A 23,245-nucleotide genomic window follows, 5' to 3' on the forward strand; every position below is an offset into this window, starting at 1 on the left:
TCTCAGGCACCCAGGACTTCCGGCCTAAGTGTCGACCGTGCACCCTTGATTGTGGTGGGCACACCCCTGAACTTCCTATCAAGGAGATCCTGCAAGGCCCACCTAAGACCAGCAGCCCAGGTACTTAAGGGCTCAACCTGGGGGTACCAAGGGTTGCTAGTGGCGAAGCTCCAGCGAGCCTCTGTATCTTCTTGTGCTCCGCCTCCTGGTGGCAGGCGCTCTCTGGGGCCGACCAGGGAGCCTACCAATCCTGCACTAGGCCAAGGGTCCACCTCCCGGCGCAACATATGTTACTTAATTCCCAACGTCAGAATCTATGAACTGGTGAAAAGTTTCTCCTCTATAGCAAAACAAAAAGCCAATGAAACTAACAAAAGACTGATAAAGCCTCCACAAGAAGTTTCATACCTGTTGGGATGGTTATAGATAAAAAAAAAACAAAAAAAAACAGAAATTGAAGGCGCTCTCCTTTCAGGAAGAGTCTGCTGTCTGATTGGCATATGGACTTATTGTAAGGTGTTTAGGGAATGTGTATGTGTAATGACAGTGTCTGGTAGCACGGGGTGTGTAAGAAAGTTTACATTTGGATTTACTCAGCTAGAATATATTACTACCTTGTATTTGCTCTGACCAACAGTAGCCCTCAGAAAAATTACGTTTTAGAAGTCCATCCACTTCCCACAAACATTCACATTAATCTAGTAATCTATACATATACAATGAACAATCAATTGACCAGTTCCTGCCTCCTCCTCTCTAAGGAAACTAGTCAGAATTCTAAAATTATGAACTGCGGATAATTTTGAATTATAATATGTTCTATGACCCAAGATGTACAGCTTAGTCCTAGCTGAATTTTAGATTTAAAAGTATTATTAGGTTATGTCATCATAAAAATGACAAAAAGGAGGATTGTTGTGTTGCTCATAGGCCCTATCATAGGCATAACTTGTAATAAAGAGCAGTGTGAAAGCAGGGAAAACATTTTGACATTCACACAAGAAGTCAGTATTCTTGTTCTAAGTTTTTTGACTTTTGATCATAAGAATTTTATAATTGCTAATAAACATTGTATAATATTTCAGCTTTAATTTTCTGCTTTGCTTTTGCTAGACAAACTGATGCTGCAGGCTAAATTTAAAAAATGCTGCATCAAGAACCAGGGCTTCAGGGCTACGGAAACTATGTCTAGAATCAAGGTCATACTGCATAGTTACAGGTCCATAAGCATACAAGGTGAGGATGAATTTGCATGCAGATCAAGAATGAACCTACATATGGCCATTCAGATTGTTTATAGTAGAAAGCCAGTCATAGAAATTTTGACAAATATGTTACCTAGTTGAAGTGTTGGAAATGTACAAGAGAAAAATTCTATATAAAGCCTTATAATTAGTGAAATCATTTGAAAGAGGGAGTTTTATGCTGGTGCTTTGCATAGCACTCTGCCAGACCCTCTCTCTCTAAAAGGCCTTATTATAATATTTTATATAAATTTGAATAAAAAGCTTTTCTCTACAGCTGTTGGCTCTAAGCATTTATTTCAGAGAACTACATCAATACCACCTTCAACTCTTAGATGTACAACCTTGGCATTTACTGGTTCTTATAGACTACCTGGTGGGCACAAATGAGTTTTCTTATAATTTAACTGTTCAAGATGTTTGTGAGGCCTGTTAATGATTGCAAAACTGTAGGCGAATGTAGAGATTGTAAATTGGTTGACAGATTTATCTTATTTTAGGATGATTTTTCAAAATCAGTTTTCATGTCCTGTAGTATTCATTGCATATCTTTTCTCTCAGCAACCTTTGCTTGATTGTTCCAACTTCCTCTATTCCCAGATAGTTATATGAAACTTTCTGCTCAACTTCTCTGGTTATAGACTTCTAATCAGAAAGATTTTGAGTTTTTCTTAGTTTTTCTTTAAGGAAGATCACCTTAGCACATTTGTCGAGGCTAAATGTTATCCTGAGGTCATCTGAGAATCTTTACACTATTCTGAGTTGTTCAAATAATAATGATTACAAGAGCTGTAAAACTTCAAATAATCTACAAATAGTATACGTGATGTTATCTGTGAGTCATTAGTGTCTCTGAGATTAAGGCTAAATCTATAGCTTGAGAAGGTAAAAGTACTGAGTGGTTTCACTGACAGACAATACAGGAGTAGTGGCAAGGAATCTTCTTGAAATATTCCTCATTGGCTCTTGGTGGGAATAACATAGTATTGATCTTCATAAGTCAAATGGAGTATAACCTGAAAATTTCATATTAATTTGATATACTCAATAAATCCAGGATTCACCATGATATTTCAAAGCAATTTATAATCCAAGAGTATGGATTTATACTCAAACCATGCAATACTGAGGTTTAGAATTTTCTTACAGCTGACTATAATGGCTTCAATTTGGAATCAACTGATATTTGGTTCCATGTGTAACTCCTCTTTTGTTGCTTTCTATTCTGTCACATTGAATGGATTCTCTGGTGGCTTGTGAGCTGTCTCTTCCAACTGAAAAATTTACCACACTCAGTACAAAGAAATGGTTTAACTCTTGTGTGAGTTCTCTGGTGGACTGCAAGGTTTGCCTTCCGATTGAAACTTTTACCACACTCAGTACATGTGAATGGTTTCAAACTAGTATGAATTCTCTGGTGCCTTATGAGAACTGAACTGGTACTGAAATGTTTTCCACACTCAGTACATGTAAATGATTTCAACCCTGTGTGAGTTCTTTGGTGAACTGTGAGTCCTGCCTTCCAATTGAAGCTTTTACCACACTCAGTACAGGTAAATGGTTTCACGCCTGTGTGAATTCTTTGGTGGACTGTGAGTCCTGCCTTCCAATTGAAGCTTTTACCACACTCTGTACAGGTAAATGGTTTCATTCCTGTGTGAGTTCTCTGGTGGACTGTAAGATTTGTCTTGCGATTGAAACTTTTACCGCATTCAGTACATGCAAATGGTTTTACTACGGTATGCGTTATCTGGTGGACTGTGAGTTCTGGCTTCCATTTGAAACTTTTACCACACTCAGGACATGTAAATGGTTTCACTCCTGTGTGAATTCTCTGGTGGACTATGAGGTTATATTTCCACTTAAAACTTTTGCCGCATTCAGTACATGTAAATGGTTTAACTACTGTGTGAGTCCTCTGGTGGACTGTGAGGTTTGACTTCCACTTGAAACTTTTACCACACTCCATACATGGAAATGGTCTCAAAACTGTGTGCGTTATCTGGTGGACTTTGAGGTCTGACTTTCTAATGAAACTTTTTTCACACTCAGTGCATGTAAACGGTTTCACTCCTGTGTGAGTTCTCTGGTGTACTGTGAGTTCTGACTTCCACTTGAAACTTTTCTCACACTCAGTGCATGGAAATGGTTTCACTCCTGTATGCATTCTCTGGTGGAGTGCAAGGTTTGACTTATACTTGAAACTTTTACTGCACTCAATACATGCAAATGGTTTCTCACTAGTGTGGTTATTCTGGTGCTTTGTGAAATCTGAATTGGTACTAAAGTGTATATCACACTCAGCACATGTAAATGATTTCTCTCCTATGTGAATTCTCAGGTGGTCTGAGAGGTTTGACTCCCTCTTGAAACTTTTACTGCACACAGTACATGTAAATGATTTCAATTCTGTATGAGTTCTGAGGTGGTTGGTGAGTTCTATCTTCCACTGGAAGCATTTACCACACTCAGTACAAGTGAATGGTTTCTCAGGCAAAATTACTGTCTTTGTAATGAAGTATTTTCCACATTTAATACATGATAATGGTCTCTGTCCAGTACTGATTTTGTGGCGAGTTATTAGCATGTCTTTGCTGGTGAAGCTTTTCTCATATTTAGAAATGGGCCTTTTTTTTGTGTTGATTTTCTGGAGCAATGATAATTTATCCTTCCTGCTGATGCTATCATCACACTCCGTACATAAAAATAGTCCTTCAATAGTATAGATTTTCCACTGTGTTTTAAGGTTTATATTCTGACAATTTCTTCCAGATTCAGAATATGAAGAAGCATTCTCTTCCTCTCTTTCTGATAACATCTTGCTCTCTTCTGGATTCTCACTAACTTTCCAGTGGTGTGTCTCTGTATTATTGTTTCTGGGATCATCTTTGTCTAGACAGAAAAAAGAGAAAACATTGGGCATTATGTTCTCTGGAGTCACCGAATTAGACATTCCAGAAAAGTAAGAGACTCTGATGTAACTAGAAGTCAGACTCAGCAGTGAATAAAGGATTTTTAGGTGATGAAGAGAATTCCCCATTGGGGGACCCTAGGCTCCAGCACAGAACTTCTGATAATTGGACAGGAGCTGGGACAATAGTCAAGTGAGGCTGCTGAAGCACTTCCTGTTTCCTTTCTGAGTAAACTAATCACATACCTCCTCTATACCAAGGAGACTAACACTGTAAATCATGCAATGGTTAGTCTAGGTGGATCTAGCCAAATAGGGACCAGTTCATCTTACAGAAATTAGGGCACAGGGTTTGAGTGACTAGATTTGGAAAAGGACAACCTGTGACACTAGTGTTTTTAACAGAAATAATGTGAGAGATTAAAGAGATTTCCAAGGGAGCTATTGAAGGGGGTCTCTGCAGTTCCAAGTGTTGCAATCATCCCTTCCCGACAGCTTCACTCCGCCTACCTTTCTTTCTTTGCTCCTCTTCTTGCTGTGGATGGATGCCTGGCTGCCACGGTGTCAGCCTGCCACCCTCTCCAGTGTTCCCGGATCGGCTTGGGCACTGCCTCCTGCCATGCTCCACTAGTACCTTAGGGCACGCGCGCCGCATGGCCCTCTCTCTTATTTCCTACTTGGCGCAAACCTCATGGGCGTCCCCCTGTGATGATGTCACGCTGCCCGGATATTTAAAGCCTACAATGTTTGCTAGCCTTTGAGTTAGCATGGGGGATTCTTTACGGATGGGATTTGCTCTCCGTACCCAGCTACTCTGCCTCCAATTCCATTGGACTCTTAACGCTAACGGGGTACCCGCTCCTCGGGGGCCCCACTTGCTTTTCAGGTCACTATCAGGAAACCGGTACTCGCTCCTCAAGGGCCCATGTTCCCTGACTCGCTGCCTGCTCCTACCTTCTCTTCTGCCTAGAAGGATTCGCTATCTTCAACACCAGTAAGTCCTACCATCTTCACCTCAGAGCTGTTCCCTGGAACCAGGTACTCGCTCCTCGAGGGCCTGCCTCTGTTCCAGCCCTAGTGCCATCTCCTACGTGGAACCGCTATGTGAGTACATTACCTTCAAGCCTCTCAGCTCTCAGGGATCAGGTACTCGCTCCTCGAGGGCCTGCTCTCCCTATCCTGGGGTTCTCCATACTGGGGCTTTGTGCATATTCCACTGTACTCATTATTCTCAGTTCTTTCCACTACAGCACTGCTACTGGAGGAGTCGCTGTTCCAGCGCCTGAGGGATACTAGCCCAGCCGGGCTACTTCTGCTGCTCACTGCTGCCACCTCTGGTGGCTTCATCACATTGTCTAATAAAAGATCAATCTCTGTGTTTGTGTGTCCTAAGCTGAGCCTGACCTGTGGCCCCTCACAGGACTTCCCTCCATGGGCGTGGTCAGCTGCCACAGTGTCCAAGGGTCCACCCAAATCTCACTAATTATAACACCAAGCTGCTCCTTCCACTCTTCATCTCAGCAGTTTTACCCCGGTCCCCCTCATTCCTGCACTCACCTGAGGAGCTGCTTTTCCCAGTTTCTCTTTCCTCTGATCCCAGCACATCCCTGATGTACGGCTCCTCCCCTCGTTCAATGTGGGATATAATATCAGGGGTGATAACTGGAAAGCCTGTTCCTGGGGTAAGAACACTGCATTAGTTTTCCTATCATTCTGAGTATGAGTGCCTAGTTTTAAGAAATTGTAAAAATTTCCACCCTGCACATATTCACCAACATTGATGAATAAAAATGGAGAAATTACTTACCTGATCATTTCGTTTTCCTTAGTGTAGACAGATGGACTCAGGACCAATGGGTATAGTGTACTCCTGTTAGCAGTTGGAGACGGATCAGATTTCAATCTGACGTCAGCCCTTAATACATTTACCCCTGCAGGAAGTGCAGCTCCTCAGTATTCTCCTCGAAAAGCAGTGTGGATATATATGTGACTGACTAATTTGAATAACTTGAATAACTTTGTAACTTGATTAACTTGAACTGGTTGAATTGGGTATCCTGGATGAAGGAAAGCATGGCTTACCCTTGAATCACTCGTTCCCAGGGATATCCCCCGAGAATTTCATGAGTAAAGGCAGCCGTGGGAGGGATGCTGAGTCCATCTGTCTACACTAAGGAATACGAAATTATCAGGTAAGTAATTTCTGCATTTCCTAGCGTGTAGCAGATGGACTCAGGACCAATGGGATGTATAAAAGCTACTCCCGAACCGGGTGGGAGGCTGCCCGTGACCCACTTAGTACTGCCCTTGCGAATGCTGTGTCCCCCCCCCCGAGCCTGAACATCCAGGTGGTAAAACCTGGAGAAGTTGTGGATGGAGGACCATGTCCGCCCCAAGGTAGTCCCATATCTTGGTGCGGACAGAGGTAAACACTTTTTGTAATTGACCCATCAGCTTCCTTCTCCGTGGAGGGGGAAGGTAGACCTTGTTCTGTTTGGTATCGAACCAGACTCCCAGGTATTCTATTGACTGGGAGGGCTGTAGACAGCTCTCGGCTGTGTTCACAACCCACCAGAATTCTTGTAGTAAACTCTTGACTCTGGTGGTCGCGTGGTGACTCTCCTCCAGAGACAATCAGCCAATCATCCAAATAAGGATGTACCAGGACTCCTCCTTTCCTCAGTGCTGCAGCCACTACCACCATAAGTTTGGTGAAGGTTCTGGGAGCGGTGGCTAGTCCGAATGATAGCGCCCTGAATTGATAATGATGGCCCAGTATCGCAAATCGCAGGAAGCGCTGGTGATGTTGATGGACTGGGATGTGAAGGTAGGCTTTGGACAGGTCCAGGGAGGTTAAAAATTCTCCCGGTTGTACCGCCATTATAACTGAGTGAAGGGTTTCCATGCGAAAATGTGGTACCTTCAGGTAACGGTTGACGGTCTTGAGGTCCAGGATGGGCCGGAATGTTCCTTCTTTCTTGGGAACGATAAAATAGATGGAATAGTGGCCAGTATTTTGTTGAAGAGTGGGCACTAGGGCTATTGCCTTCAGGCTGAGTAGTCCTGCTAGTGTGGTTTCCACTGCCAGTTTCTGGGAGTGGGAGTGACACGGCGATCTGATAAATTTGTCTGGGGGGGGGGGATGCTTTGGAAATCCAGAGAGCACCCCTCTCGAATGATAACTTTGGACAAGTGGGTCCTAACTATCTCGACCCATATGTCTGGGTCTGCGTCTTTTTATTGTGGGGCACAGCCGGGGCCTGCCCCTGAGCTTGCTTCTCTCTTAAAGTGCCTGTTCCGAAAGGACTGAGATCTTCCTGAAGGACGAGGAGCTCGGGACTGTGTATTCTTGTAAGGTTTAAAGCGCTGCAATCCTCTACCCTTGGTTCCTCTGGGAGAGGAACGCTGATATGTTCTTTTGTTCCTGTCTTTGGGTAATCGGGGTACTGGAGATTCACCCCATTTGTTGGCTAATTTCTCCAGTTCGCTCCCGAACAGGAGGGATACTTTAAAAGTCATTTTTGTGAGGTTTGCTTTGGAAGTCGCTCATCGCTTCTCCAGGCGTGGGTGCGTCTCTAGCGAGGATCAAACAGGAACGTGCCACTAATGCGCAGCAGGAGGCAATTTGTAGCGTCATTGCTGATACATCAAAGGACTTCTTAAGGATGGCTTCCAGCCTTCTATCCTGGGTGTCCTTCAGTGCCTCTCCTCCCTCCACTGGGATCGTAATGTGGTTTGAGACTACACAGTTCATAGCGTCCACTTTGGGGAAAAGTAGACGTTCCTTAGCCGTATCCTTATTCTAGGGCTTCTAGTGCGCGTCCCCCCTTTGAAAGTGGCTTCTGGAGCATTCCATTCCAGGTCAATCAGTTCCCCAATGGGCTCCAACATAGGAAAACAGCATAAGGCCTTATGGAGGTACACCAGCATAGGATTCTTCTTTGGTTCCACTGTGGACTCCATGCCTGGAAGACCCAGTGTCTTCATAGTCTGGGACACTAGGGTTGGTAATTCATTCTTATGGAAGAATCGGAGCATGGTCCGGTATGGCTCCATCCCTGGGGGAATTTCTCCTTCTTCCAGGGAGTCGGTATTGTCCTCGGAGTCATCTGGATCTCTGTCAGAGAGGCTCTTGGTTAGGAGAGGCATGTCTCAAGGAACCCGGGAGGGGACAGGAAGTGCTTGTGCTTCCGGCAGGGTTTGAGTCGGGTGGGCGGCAGGGTCTGGCTGTACCTGGACAAAGGTTTGCAGCCCTTTGAAAAATTCCACCCAGGAGAAGGTTCCTGGGTCCATGTTGATCCCGGGGGGGGGGGGGGGGGGGGTGTAGTGGTAGCCCTGGAGGAGTTTTCTTGTGGGGGCGCCAAGTTGGAAATACTTAGGTCCGGGATGCCATCATCCATGGTTCCGGATCCCTCTCCTGGCTGAAGAGGGTCTTGATTTGGATCTCCCTGGTTCTGTTCGCATTGTTGGCACAAGAGGAATTCCAATCTTGGCTGCGCGGCTCTTAAGTGGCAGGCTGGGCAAAGGAAGGGGCCCTTGGCTTTCTTGGATGGCGGTGCCATTGTTTGTATACATAGAAACATAGAAACGACGGCAGAAGAAGACCAAATGGCCCATCCAGTCTGCCCAGCAAGTTTCGCAGTTTTTTTTTTTCTCATACTTATGTTACTCCTGGCTCTTAGCAACCCTTTGGTTCTATTTCCCTTCCACCCCCACATCAATGTAGAGAGCAGTGTTGGAACTGCATCTAAGTGAAATATCTAGCCTAATTAGTTAGGGGTAGTAACCGCCGCAATAAGCAAGCTACACCCATGCTTATTTGTTTACCCAGACTATGTAATTCAGTCCTTGTTCGTTGTTGTCTGTATATAGATCCACTTTTCTTCATTCCCCCTGCTGTTGAAGCAGAGAGTTAAGCTGGAAATGCGTGAAGTATCAGTCTTTCTCCCCTGCCGTTGAAGCAGAGAGCTATGCTGGAAATGCGTGAAGTATCAGTCTTTCTCCCCTGCCGTTGAAGCAGAGAGCTATGCTGGAAATGCGTGAAGTATCAGTCTTTCTCCCCTGCCGTTGAAGCAGAGAGCTATGCTGGAAATGCGTGAAGTATCAGTCTTTCTCCCCTGCCGTTGAAGCAGAGAGCTATGCTGGAAATGCGTGAAGTATCAGTCTTTCTCCCCTGCCGTTGAAGCAGAGAAATATGCTGGATATGCATTGAAAGTGAAGTATCAGGCTTATTTGGTTTGGAGTAGTAACTGCCATAACAAGCAAGCTACTCCCCACTTTTTTGTGAGGGCAAATCCTTTTTTCCACATTTCCTCTTGCCGTTGAAGCTTAGAGCAATGTTGGAGTCGCATTAACCGTGTGTCTGTTTATTGAATAAGGATATTATCACCAGGTAGTAGCCGTCATTCCCGCGAGCCACCCACTCTTCATTCACGTCCTCTAGACTTTATGGATCCACAGTGTTTATCCCACGCCCCTTTGAAATCCTTCACAGTTTTAGTCTTCACCACTTCCTACGGAAGGGCATTCCAGGCATCCACCACCCTCTCCGTGAAGAAATACTTCCTGACATTGGTTCTGAGTCTTCCTCCCTGGAGCTTCAAATCGTGACCCCTGGTTCTGCTGATTTTTTTCTGACGGAAAAGGTTTGTCCTTGTCTTTGGATCATTAAAACCTTTCAAGTATCTGAAAGTCTGTATCATATCACCTCTGCTCCTCCTTTCCTCCAGGGTGTACATATTTAGATTCTTCAATCTCTCCTCATAAATCATTTGATGTAGACCACCCACTTTTTTGGCCGCCCTTCTCTGAACCGCCTCCATCTTGTCTCTGTCTCTTTGGAGATACGGTCTCCAGAACTGAACACAGTATTCCAGGTCACTGTACAGGCCTCACCAAGGACCTGTACAAGGGAATAATCACTTCCCTTTTCTTACTCGATATTCCTCTCTCTACGCAGCCCAGCATTCTTCTGGCTTTAGCTATCGCCTTGTCACATTGTTTCGCCGACTTCAGATCATTAGACACTATCACCCCAAGGTCTCTCTCCTCTCCGTGCACATAGGGCTTAAAAACTCGCCCAAGCGTGGAGTTATGCACGCGGATGCACCTGGTTAAGGGCATCGGATGCGCAGAAGTTAAGTGCACGAACTGTGCACAAGTTGTGCGCACCGGCAATGAAGTTTGTGCGTATGGCACCGATATTTGCACCATTGTGCGTGCAGCCATAGATAAGTGTTTAAGTTAGGCGCTTCGGGCCTCCAGCCTGCCTCGCACGTACCGCCGGTTGAGGGGGGAAAATGGCGCAGACGACCCCGAAGGCAACATGGCGACCCCCCCCGGGAGGGTCTCCACGTGTGTGGACCCTCGTACCGAATCGGGGCCTGCCCAAGGACGGCTGCTCAACCCGATTTTAAAACCTCGTCGGAGGAAGGACGATACGGCTATTCGAGCCTTGGAGACCAGAGACTTAAAAGTAAAGGTTTCTGCCTTACCTGGTCACGGTGCTTACCGGTCGCGTGCCGGGAGGTCTCCAGCTGCGCGGGGAGAGGGAAATACCTTCACCGCCGCGCTTGAATGTGCACCCGCTGCCTTTCAGCCACCCTGAGGGCTAAGTCCACGCCGGGATTCGGCCGTCGGACCAAGGCTCGTCTCTAAGGGATATCGAATCGACCTCAGGAAAGTCTCGACTGGGGGAGGGACCGTTAGATTTCGCAGCAGGAGAAGCGGGGCTCTCTTCTAAAGGTAAATTTTCTCCCTTCTTTCTTGCTGTAAATGTTACACTATTCTTGTTTGGGACAGCGTCTGCAACTGCTATGGAGACGGAGAAATACTGAAGAGCTAAGCACGCTGCACGGGTATATGCAGGCTGACTTCAGCTTTGAAATCTGACTCCGTCTCCCATCTGCTATCAGGCGAGCACAATACCCATTGGTCCTGAGTCCATCTGGCTACACGCTAGGAAATATTCAAATTTTTCATTACAAACTCACAGTTCAGAGGCCCTGTGCATCTCAGAAATGTGACATAAACCTTCTTTACTCCTCTTTATAGACGAGCTGTCACCATGAAGAATGTAATATATGAGTCTCATCTTAAAATGCACAAATGCCATTAACTCCAAAAGACAGGGGAATAAATGCAAAAAAAAGAAAAGAAAAAGATTTTCTTTCATTTCATTTTATTTTATTGTGGTTATTTTCGTTTTAGCATGTGCCAAATAGTTTTAGCATACTTTAAAACAATTTAACATGCTCTTAAATCTTTTAGGGGTCGATTTTAAAAGGCCGACGCGCACACATGGACATGGCTATTTTATAACATGCGTGGGGGCGGCGGGATTTTAAAAGAATCGCACAGCGACGCGATCGGACCTTTCCCCAGTTCCCTCCCAGTCCGCTCCAATAAAGGAGCGGACTGGAAGGGAACTTCCCTAAACCTATCCTTCCTCCCCGACCCCTAAACCTACCCTAGCTATCCCCAATTTTTTTTGTTTTTATACTTACTGCTCCTCCGGAGCAGAAGTAAACTCCACGCGCTGGCTGGCTGCTGGCGTGCGCTGTCCCGGCCCACGCCTGCCCTTTTCTTCAGACCCGGCACTTCTGCACGTATCGGGAGTTAAGCGGTTGGCCGGGCCCTTTCTAAAATGCGCTCAGCGCACGCAGGGCCCAGCCACGCGTGTAATCCCCGGTATTTGCGAGCATGGGCCTTTTAAAATCGATTTGTTAATGCACACTAGAAGCATTTAGAACATGCTAAGCAAAACAACTTGACAGAAATAATAGCACATCCCTGAAATGCCAGCCTATACTACCTTACCCCTTCTGTTGCGTGTATGGATACTGGATATTATAAGGAATTTAGGACTGACTTGCCAGTCCTCCTTAATGTCTATCCTGTAGCAGAAGCCAGGAGACAGGGAGCAGTCAGCACTTTCCTCTCCATCGACATCCTTGTGAGGGGGTCTGCATGGACTGAACATAAGAATATAAGATTTGTCATACTGGGTCAGACTAAAAATCCAACAAACCCAGTATATGTTTCCAACAGTGACCAATCCAGGTCATAAGTACCTGGTAGGATCCCAAAAGGCCAATAGATTCCATGCTGCTTATCCCAAGGATAAGCAGTGGATTACGCCAAACCCACCTTAATAATGATTTACGGAGTTTTCTTCCAGGAACTTGTCCAAATCTTTTTTAAACCCAGCTATACTGACAGCTTTCACCACAGCCTCCAGCAATGAATTCCAGAGTAAAAAAATGTTTTCTCCTAATTATCTTAAATGTATCACCTAGTAACTTCATTGAATGTCCCCTAGTCTTTATACTTTTTGAAAGACAAAACCGATTTGCATTTACCCACTCTACTCCACTCATTATTTTATAAACCTCTATCATATCTTCCCTCAGCCATCAATTCTCCAAACTGAAGAGCCCTAATCTCTTTAGCTTTTCCTCGTAGGAGAATTGTTCCATCCCCTTTATCAATTTGGACACCCTTCTCTATACTTTTTCTAATTCTGCTAGGTCTTACTTGAGATGTGGTGACCAGAACTGCACACAGTACTCAAGGAGCAGTTACACTATGGAGTGATGCACCAGTATTATGATATTCTCTGTTTTATTCTCCATTCCTTTCTTAATAATTCCTGGTATTCCATTTGCTTTCTTGGCCGCCGCTGCACACTGAACAGAGGATTTCAACATATTATCCACGATGACACCCGGATCCTTTTCCTGGATGGTGACTCCCAAAGTAGAACTTTGCATTGTGTAGTTATAAAATTTATGTTGCTCTTTCCTAATGTATAATTTTGACTGCTGGACTGCTTTACTAGGCCTTACTAAGCTTGTGCCAGCACATGTCAAATATGTGCTCTGCTGTTTGCTGAAAGGAAAGCAGCTAATTACATCTACAGGATGAGGGCCTAAGTCAACGAGAAGTGAAGGACATCTCGCAGGACATGTGTATGGGCTTTATAAGAACCAACTACAAAGGAGAATACAGAGACTGAGAAGGGATGATCTATGTCTTCCTACAAAGTATAGAATGGAAAACTGGACCCGAAAGAGAGAAAAGGAAGGAAGGAAGGAAGGAGAACAGATGTTGGGGTGCAAGTGGTCTAGGGAGAGGAAGCCAGGCCGGAGTGATGAATTTAGAAATGATCAAAACTTGGCAAAGGTAACTAGGAAAAATGTATATAAGCCTTGTAAGGTTGTGACATAGGGAAGGAGGAATCACAAGGTGTTCAGTGTTCCTTACCGACCCTGTATTCTCCTTCCCAGACACTTAATGTTGTGATTGGCCACTCATTTATTTACTATAATAAACATTTTACTAAATTTCTAAATTTTCTCCCAAGTCTCGTTTCTGGAATAGTGGGGCAAGAACCCGGGGTTTACACGCGTGGCTGGGCCTTGCGCTCGCCGCACATATTTTCAAAGGGGCCCGGCCATGCGTGGAAACCCCGGAACGCGCACAAGTGCCGGGCCGGGACAGCGCCACTGTATGCTGTCCCGATAACTCGCTGCTCCAGGCCTGCATTAAATTGCGAAACAAAAAAAAAATAGATCGGTAGGGTTTAGGGGGTAGGGAGGAGAGGGGAAGAGGAAGGACCTTTAGGTAGGGGGGGTAGGGAAGTTCCCTTCCAGTCCACTCCTTAATTGGAGCAGACTGGGAGGGAGCTGGCAAAGGCCTGATTGAGTCGCCGTGCGGAAATTGCAAATGCTGACCCACCCTTGTGCGCGCCGCATGTTATAAAATCGGTGCATCCACGTGCGAACGCCAGGAACCGCACACACATGGACGCGTGCACGTACATTTGAAAGTCTACCTCTGTATGCATCACTTTGCACTTGTCCACATTACATGTCATCTGGCAAAATTGTAACAGACCTCCTGAAGCTGTAAATAAGATTCTAGCTTGACTTCTTGTTTCAAAATTTCCTTGCTTGTTCAATATTTATACCAGAGGACAGATAATTAAACTTCTCCCCCTCTTTTTCAGCTGTTCCCTCCAGGCAGGTATTCCTTCCCTCCCTCTATTTAATGTAATCTTTCCTAATAGTTACCAGAAAATGTGGGATTTCCAAGTGTAGTTAAAGTGTCCTGTACGGTGAAACTGAATCTTACCTGATAATTTCCTTTCCTTGAATGCTGACAGAGCAGTCCAGATAAGTGGGTTATACTCCCCTTCAGCAGATGGAGGCAGTCAGCAATTCATTTGATGATGTCATTCTATATAGGATTCTGTGCTTACCACAGACTGCCAATATTTTCTGTAACAAACTCATTTAATAAATTTTCCCAAAACCCATATTCTCCAGGGGGCTTCACGAGATGATAAACAGCAGCAATCCCCCATCAATGAAAAAACAACTAAAAGAAGCCTAGCAAGGTTCATAACTGTAAGATATAACATCGTATAAACTGATATCTTAAGGAACACTGGAGGAAAACCCTACCAACAAAAGAACAAAGAATGAAAGGAACATAAGCAACCTGCACATTGGGAGGTCCCTGGACTGGTCTGACAGGACTCAAGGCAAGGATATAAGCAGGCAAGACTACATCTCACCCTCCCCCTCGTCCCATCACAGAGGTCTGGACAAGTGGAATGTACTAAAGCCGTCCTTCAAACTAGGTTGAATACTGTTAGGCCTGCTCTGAAAATATTCAAGAACAGGCAGGCTAGAGGGATCCAAGACGGCGATGTAGCTGCACCACAGAAGCGTCGCTCTCTACTTGTGGTCTGAAACCTTTTTTTCTTTAAAAATGCCGCATTCGGTCCAGAAAAGAAGGGTTAAAGAGAGGGAATCGGTGGAGAACCCTCTGGGAGCCCCGAAATCTGGACCGATGGACACCCATGTGGTGTTTGGCCTTACCAAACCGGGAGGACGTCCGCAGGAGTCAGCTCAGGAGAGCTCTGGAACAGCGGAAACGCTCCAGGACTTGGAGACATCGATGTCCCCGGTAATTAGAACGCCGCCAGAAAACCCCGCGGAGGTCAGGGAGGCTCATCGGGAGTCGAATCCGACGCGATCCGATGATGTCACTAACCCCGGAAGAGCGAGGTCCATTCTACCCTCACTATAACCCCCCCCCCCCCCCCGATACAAAGCCCCGTGTGACATCCATTCTACCCTCACTATAACCCCCTGACACAGCCCCGTGTGACATCCATTCTACCCTCACTATAACCCCCTGACACAGCCCCGTGTGACATCCATTCTACCCTCACTATAACCCCCTGACACAGCCCCGTGTGACATCCATTCTACCCTCACTATAACCCCCTGACACAGCCCCGTGTGACATCCATTCTACCCTCACTATAACCCCCTGACACAGCCCCGTGTGACATCCATTCTCCCCTCACTATAACCCCCCTGACACAACCCCGTGTGACATCCATTCTACCCTCACTATAACCCCACTGACACAGCCCCGTGTGACATCCATTCTATCCTCACTATAACCCCCTGACACAGCCCCGTGTGACATCCATTCTACCCACACTATAACCCCCCGACACAGCCCCGTGTGACATCCATTCTACCCTCACTATAACCCCCTGACACAGCCCCGTCTGACATCCATTCTACCCTCACTATAACCCCCTGACACATCCCCGTGTGACATCCATTCTACCCTCACTATTACCCCCCCCCCCCGATACACAGCCCCGTGAGACATCCATTCTACCTTCACTATAACCCCTGACACAGCCCCGTCTGACATCCATTCTACCCTCACTATAACCCCCTGACACATCCCCGTGTGACATCCATTCTACCCTCACTATTACCCCCCCCCCGATACACAGCCCCGTGAGACATCCATTCTACCTTCACTATAACCCCCTGACACAGCCCCGTGTGACATCCATTCTACCCTCACTATAACCCCCCTGACACAGCCCCGTGTGACATCCATTCTACCCTCACTATAACCCCCTGACACAGCCCCGTGTGGCATCCATTCTACCCTCACTATAACCCCCTGACACAGCCCCGTGTGACATCCATTCTACCCTCACTATAACCCCCTGACACAGCCCCGTGTGACATCCATTCTATCCTCACTATAACCCCCTGACACAGCCCCGTGTGACATCCATTCTACCCACACTATAACCCCCCGACACAGCCCCGTGTGACATCCATTCTACCCTCACTATAACCCCCTGACACAGCCCCGTGTGACATCCATTCTATCCTCACTATAACCCCCTGACACAGCCCCGTGTGACATCCATTCTACCCTCACTATAACCCCGACACAGCCCCGTGTGACATCCATTCTACCCTCACTATAACCCCCTGACACAGCCCCGTGTGACATCCATTCTATCCTCACTATAACCCCCTGACACAGCCCCGTGTGACATCCATTCTACCCACACTATAACCCCCCGACACAGCCCCGTGTGACATCCATTCTACCCTCACTATAACCCCCTGACACAGCCCCGTCTGACATCCATTCTACCCTCACTATAACCCCCTGACACATCCCCGTGAGACATCCATTCTACCTTCACTATAACCCCCTGACACAGCCCCGTGTGACATCCATTCTACCCTCACTATAACCCCTTGACACAGCCCCGTGTGACATCCATTCTACCCTCACTATAACCCCCTGACACAGCCCCGTGTGGCATCCATTCTACCCTCACTATAACCCCCTGACACAGCCCCGTGTGACATCCATTCTACCCTCACTATAACCCCCTGACACAGCCCCGTGTGACATCCATTCTACCCTCACTATAACCCCCTGACACAGCCCCGTGTGGCATCCATTCTACCCTCACTATAACCCCCTGACACAGCCCCGTGTGGCATCCATTCTACCCTCACTATAACCCCCTGACACAGCCCCGTGTGGCATCCATTCTACCCTCACTATAACCCCCTGACACAGCCCCGTGTGGCATCCATTCTACCCTCACTATAACCCCCTGACACAGCCCCGTGTGGCATCCATTCTACCCTCACTATAACCCCCTGACACAGCCCCGTGTGACATCCATTCTACCCTCACTATAACCCCCTGACACAGCCCCGTGTGACATCCATTCTACCCTCACTATAACCCCCTGACACAGCCCCGTGTGATATCCATTCTACCCTCACTATAACCCCCTGACACAGCCCTGTGTGACATCCATTCTACCCTCACTATTACCCCCCCCGATACACAGCCCCGTGAGACATCCATTCTACCCTCACTATTACCCCACCCCCCCGATACACAGCCCCGTGTGACATCCATTCTACCCTCACTATTACCCCCCCCGATACACAGCCCCGTGAGACATCCATTCTACCCTCACTATAACCCCCTGACACAGCCCCGTGTGACATCCATTCTACCCTCACTATAACCCCCTGACACAGCCCCGTGTGACATCCATTCTACCCTCACTATAACCCCCTGACACAGCCCCGTGTGACATCCATTCTACCCTCACTATAACCCCCGACACATCCCCATGTGACATCCATTCTACCCTCACTATAACCCCTTGACACAGCCCCGTGTGACATCCATTCTACCCTCACTATTACCCCCCCGATACACAGCCCGTGAGACATCCATTCTACCCTCACTATAACCCCTGACACAGCCCCGTGTGACATCCATTCTACACTCGCTATTACCCCACCCCCCCGATACACAGCCCGTGAGACATCCATTCTACCCTCACTATAACCCCGACACAGCCCCGTGTGATATCCATTCTACCCTCACTATAACCCCCTGACACACCCCCCTGTGACATCCATTCTACCCTCACTATAACCCCCTGACACAGCCCCGTGTGACATCCATTCTACCCTCACTATAACCCCGACACAGCCCCGTGTGATATCCATTCTACCCTCACTATAACCCCCTGACACACCCCCTGTGACATCCATTCTACCCTCACTATAACCCCCTGACACAGCCCCGTGTGACATCCATTCTACCCTCACTATAACCCCCTGACACAGCCCCGTGTGACATCCATTCTACCCTCACTATAACCCCGACACAGCCCCGTGTGACATCCATTCTACCCTCACTATAACCCCCTGACACAGCCTCGTGTGACATCCATTCTACCCTCACTATAACCCCCTGATTCACTCAGATGTCACTTATTTTTTACTCCCTGCTTATGTTGCTTCTTCTCCATGTATTCAGTTGACAGGAAGCCAATTGATCACTTTAGCATTCGCGCACTCTCTCACTTATTATTAGCTCTAACCAAGAAAAAAACAGAAATTGTCCTTTTCATCATGTCCCAAGACTGCTAATAACAATATACAATTCTCCCTTACCCAGAGAGATGAGAGTCTGATAATTCTCCATCATCACATCCTTGTAAAGCTCCTTCTGCCACTGATCTAAATCCTTCCACTCTTCCTGGGAGAAATAGACAGCGATGTCCTCAAAGGTTACTGGATCCTGAAACACAAACCCTTCCACACTCAGCACCTTCTACATCTCGTCCATCAGGAGACCTCCCAGCACTGGGGCTCAGCAGAGCAGGGGGAGAGTTTTCCATGGTTTGTAAGTAACAGAGACATATTAGCGATCACAGGTTCTAGCAGTAGCATGAGGTAAATTCTGCATTCATTTTATTAATTATGTGGCAAAATATTAACTTTTCAGCACACGTGCATGAAATTGAATAAATTCAATAAATATATTTTACCTGATAAAAATAAAGTTGTTTTCTGGTGTGTCTTGGTATTTTATTTATGATTTTGGACATATGGAATGTTGGAAAGAATTATATAAATGAGATTAATGTCTGTTGCTCCATTAATCTATAGACATTTATGGATTATACATTCATGTAGATTTATTGCCATATTGTAATTGCTTTACTATGTCTTTCCTTATCATCCATGCCAATCCAGTCCAGATCAGTGGGTTTTGCCCTTCTATTAGCAGATGGAGACAGAGGGGAAAAAAAAAAGATCAAAGCTGACTTCACTCCCCTTATAAAGGTCTAATGCTGCCTTCAGTTCTTCAGTACTTTTTCTATGTCCAGCAGGCATGTGGACTGGAGCACCTCTAGGACTCAGCCAACAACTCAGCATAGGCTGAGTCCTGATGGTGCTCCAGGTGAAAGTCTTGTGAGACTGATTATCCCTTCCTCCTCTCGAACCAACTCAGCTGGGTTCTGAGTTCCCATACCAAATGGCTCAAGTACCAGGTGGTCCCCAGTTAATTTGTTTCCTTGGTGGGTCTGGCAGCAGGGCTCCTAAGACAAGCTACCTCTCTCTCTCAAACACCTACCCTTGCACATTGGTTCTCTTGCAGCCACACACCCTCACACAGGCTCCCTTTCTCTCTCTTGCAGCCACACACCCTCACACAGGCTACCTATCTCTTTCTCTTACACACCCCTGCACATTGGCTCCCTCTTTCTCACACACACACACAGGCTCCTTCTCTCACAAACAGGCACCCTCACTCCCTCACATAACACACACCAGCTCCCACTCTCTCACACACATACACTTTCCTTCACAATCTCCTCACAAAGATTCCCTCTCTCTGGCACACACACTTATTCATGCTCTCCAATACACACACACCAGCTTGCAGTCTTAAACACATACCTCTACACACAGGGGTAGATTTTTTAAGTTATGCGCGCTCCGAGGCCCTCCGAGGCCGCTCCGAAATTGGAGCGGCCTCGGAGGGAATTTTTTTCCGCCCCCCCCCCCCACCTAACCCACCCCCCAGCCCTAACTAAATCCCCCCCCCTATCTTTGTTAAGAAAGTTACGCCTGCCCGAGGCAGGCGTAACTTGTGGGCTGCCGGTGCGCCATTCCCCGGCCCAGGGGCTGGTTCAGAGGCCTCGGCCATGCCCCCAGAACGCCCCCGGACCAACACCATGCCCACGACCCCGTCCCCGGAAGCCAAGCCGCCCCAGACATGCCCCCGACATGCCCTGGGACATATGCGCGTCCCGGGGCTTTGCGCGCACCAGCGGCCTATGCAACATAGGTGCGCTGGCGCACAGGGCTTTTAAAATCTGCCCCACAGCCTCTCAGTCTCTCACACAACCACAACACACAGACTCATCGGGGCCTGCTTCGCTCGTTGGGACTTGCACCTCCGTCTTCACCAGGACTTGGCACGCCAGGGCCTCCTTCCTCTTTACCGCCATGCAAATATGCCAGGGCCTGCTTCCTCTTCACCGTGACGCAGCGCGCTGGGGTCTCCTTGTTCTTCGCCGCCACATGGCACGCCGGGACCTTCTTGCTCTTTGCCACAAGCAGGATGGGGTCCGCTTGTGGCACAGTGGGATCTGCTCCAAATTCTGTGCAGAAACTGGAATTTCTGCACAGAGTGGAAATTCTGGGCAAATTCTGTACTCCGCAGTAGTGCAGATTCCCCCAGGACTATCATTTGTAATCCAGAACTTCTGTGGCTCCACTGCATCCTCTACTACTGCACTTCTGGCAGCCTCTCTCACTTTTCACTCAGCATTCTCTCTTTCTAGGACCAGTAAGGGGTCCTGATGGTGTTTCTCCTATGTTACAGAAACCACTCGTTTATTCTCACTTCAGAAGCAGCTCACACTCAGCATCACACTTCAGGAGCGGCATCAGAGTCCATACATGCCTATTCCTTTGAGCTTAGTGTCAGTCCCCAACCCCCAATTCTGTGCTGAAATAACCAGCTGCAACCCCCACCCCCCCAACACAGTTCCTTAGTATAAGTCTAAATGAAAACGTCTTCCCTTTCCAGCACTCATGTACTAACTGTTCAGAGAGTCTGAACACACTGAAGCAGCTCCTGGGTCTGTACACTCCTGGTCCATTTGACACAGTGTCAGTCCTGAGCCCTGCACTGAAATAACCAGCTGTAACTTTCCTCTTAGGTTCAGCCAGCCCCCACAACATAGTCTCTGCATCCAAATTCAAAACTCTGTCTCAATCAGCAAGGACTTGTAACCCACACTCTTGCACCTCTGGGCTGTTGGGAACTCCAGCCTTGCCTCTGATCACACTCTTGTAATCCATACTAGTCTCCCCTCTCAAGCTCAAACCCACTCAATAGGTTTTTTTTTGTTGCACTTCTGGATGAAACATAGATGTTTTCCTCTACTCCCCTTGGCATGGACCCTCCAGAGCCTCCTTTTGCTTTGACCCCTTCCTCAGATTGCCAGCCCCTGGCCTATATGTACATCCTCTTTTTATACAGCAGACAACTCTCACACCATTGGCTAGCAGTCACACTTGCTACTGACCACATAAGAACATGCCTATCAGGGCCATCAAACCATACACCAGAATTTTTCCCATTGTGAGCAATATGAGAAAATTTTAACCTTTGTAGAAATAACACAATACACACCCCTTATAGGAAGAGCTAGCCACACATTTCCTCCATCCTCTTCTAATAACCTTAGGATGACCTATATGAACCAGAACATTCCTATTTTAAAATTATAGGATAACCTGTTGAACTCCCCAGTAACCATACACAATAAGATATAGGCCCAGAAAAAACAGAGCTACTGCACCCTCCAGTGATCCCTTAGAGTTATATCAGCACCCCAGGTCTGCAGTGTCCCAGGTTAGAAAACCACAGCAGTAGTTGTACAGCGAGGGCAGGAAGATGGGGGGCAACCTCCTACCTCAGCAGAACCTTTTGCAGGCATTTTCCTCTCTGCTTTTATTGATTTCAGGATTAAATATGAATTTGTTTATCTTTCTCTGGCTGAGGAGGACTGTGTGTTTGCCTCTTGTGGTTCTCTGGGTAATGGGATTTCTTACAAGGCATACCTCAGGAAGCTGTTTCATCATTCACGGTCCCTGGTTCTTTCTTTCATTTTCATATGTTTAAGTATTGTATAATACCTGGGATCTTTTGATTTCTGTTCATTTTGAAATTATTATAAACTAACAGGATTTGTATGACTCAGAGTCACATAGTCCCGGAAAAAGTTTATATCAACCTGAAACCAGTAATACTAGAGCCTGTGAAACAAAACATCAATTTCTGTGACTTCTACCCTCTATATTTAAACTCAGAATCCCAAAGTGTGTTTTGTGCACCCCAGGTCTGGTCAGGGTCCTAATAAAGTCAGGGCTGACTCTGCAGTGTCCCAGGTTAGAAAGCTGCAGCAGGGTTTGTATTGAGAGAGAGGGCAGGAAGTTGGGGGCAATCTCCTACCTGAGCAGAAGCTCCTGCAGGCATTTTCCTCGCTGCTTTTGCTGCTGTTTGCCTCCTGCAGTACCGAGGGAAAGGGGGAACTCCAGCTGGAAGGCTGCAGGTGAAAAAGTCTTTTTTTCCCTCTTCCTTGCCTGACTCTTTCCTTCGCCTAGAAGCAGAGCAGTTCCGCCTGCCCGGCGCACATTGATGATGTCATGAGGTAAACGGAGACCCAGCAGTGCCATTGGGAGCGCACAGGGAATGATCACAGTTTAATTAAAGGGACTTTTCTTTCTAATGCATAGACGCTGCAAAGAACAAAATATAAAGTTATTGATTTTTGAATGTGGGGAGAGGAATTATATAATGTTTATTTTAATTAAAATTCGGAAATGTTCTTGGCACTGGAGGTGGATACTTCCTTAGGCCCCCCCAATTCACTTATTTGTCCCCCCCCCCCCCCACCAGTGATCTCCGGTTCCTCTCTCCCTCACCGAAAATAGTTTGCACCTAATCTGTTACTTGCACATTGCGCAGAAAAAAAAAAACGTTTTTTATTTTAAGGAGGAAAATGACTTCAGATGTCAAATGGGAGTGAAACCTCACTGATTTGGTAAAGGGCAATATCATGAGTCTAAAAACATCCCGTTTTTTGGTGGCTCTGCGTCTATCCTACTTGTTTAGCAAACAGACCTTCTTTTATTTTCAAATCAGACACTTCATATTTTTATACATTTTTCTAAAATGTTTTTTTTCAATATTTGTGATAAAAAATTAGAATCAGTTCAGTCATGCATAGAAAGCCATCAGTTCGACTGTGCAGTACCAGATACAAGGTTACTTGGCTTATTCTTGGTTGAGCGGCTCCCATTCAGGACGATTCAAAAAATCCCATGTTGAGGGCGCGCAATTC

The 23,245-nt window shown here is 46.7% G+C and overlaps 1 protein-coding gene across 3 annotated transcripts; it reads right to left on the reverse strand.

The window, feature by feature from the left end:
• Positions 1 to 1,522: 1,522 nt before the first annotated feature.
• Positions 1,523 to 22,536, reverse strand: LOC115085917 (gastrula zinc finger protein XlCGF57.1-like). 3 transcript variants are annotated; one of them, XM_029592458.1, is made up of 4 exons: positions 22,354 to 22,536; positions 18,492 to 18,618; positions 5,713 to 5,826; positions 1,523 to 4,136 (listed from the first exon to the last, which is right to left on the reverse strand). In XM_029592458.1, the coding sequence occupies exons 1-4, from the start codon at positions 22,375 to 22,377 to the stop codon at positions 2,473 to 2,475; spliced, it is 1,929 nt and encodes a 642-aa protein (XP_029448318.1). In that variant the 5' UTR covers positions 22,378 to 22,536; the 3' UTR covers positions 1,523 to 2,472. The 3 variants fall into 3 exon arrangements, with proteins under 3 accessions (XP_029448318.1, XP_029448316.1, XP_029448319.1); XM_029592456.1 differs by having other exon boundaries at positions 5,713 to 5,832; XM_029592459.1 differs by lacking the exon at positions 5,713 to 5,826.
• Positions 22,537 to 23,245: the final 709 nt, after the last annotated feature.

Source organism: Rhinatrema bivittatum, chromosome 2 (genome assembly GCF_901001135.1).
Source record: "Rhinatrema bivittatum chromosome 2, aRhiBiv1.1, whole genome shotgun sequence".
Taxonomy (NCBI): Eukaryota; Metazoa; Chordata; class Amphibia; order Gymnophiona; family Rhinatrematidae; genus Rhinatrema; species Rhinatrema bivittatum.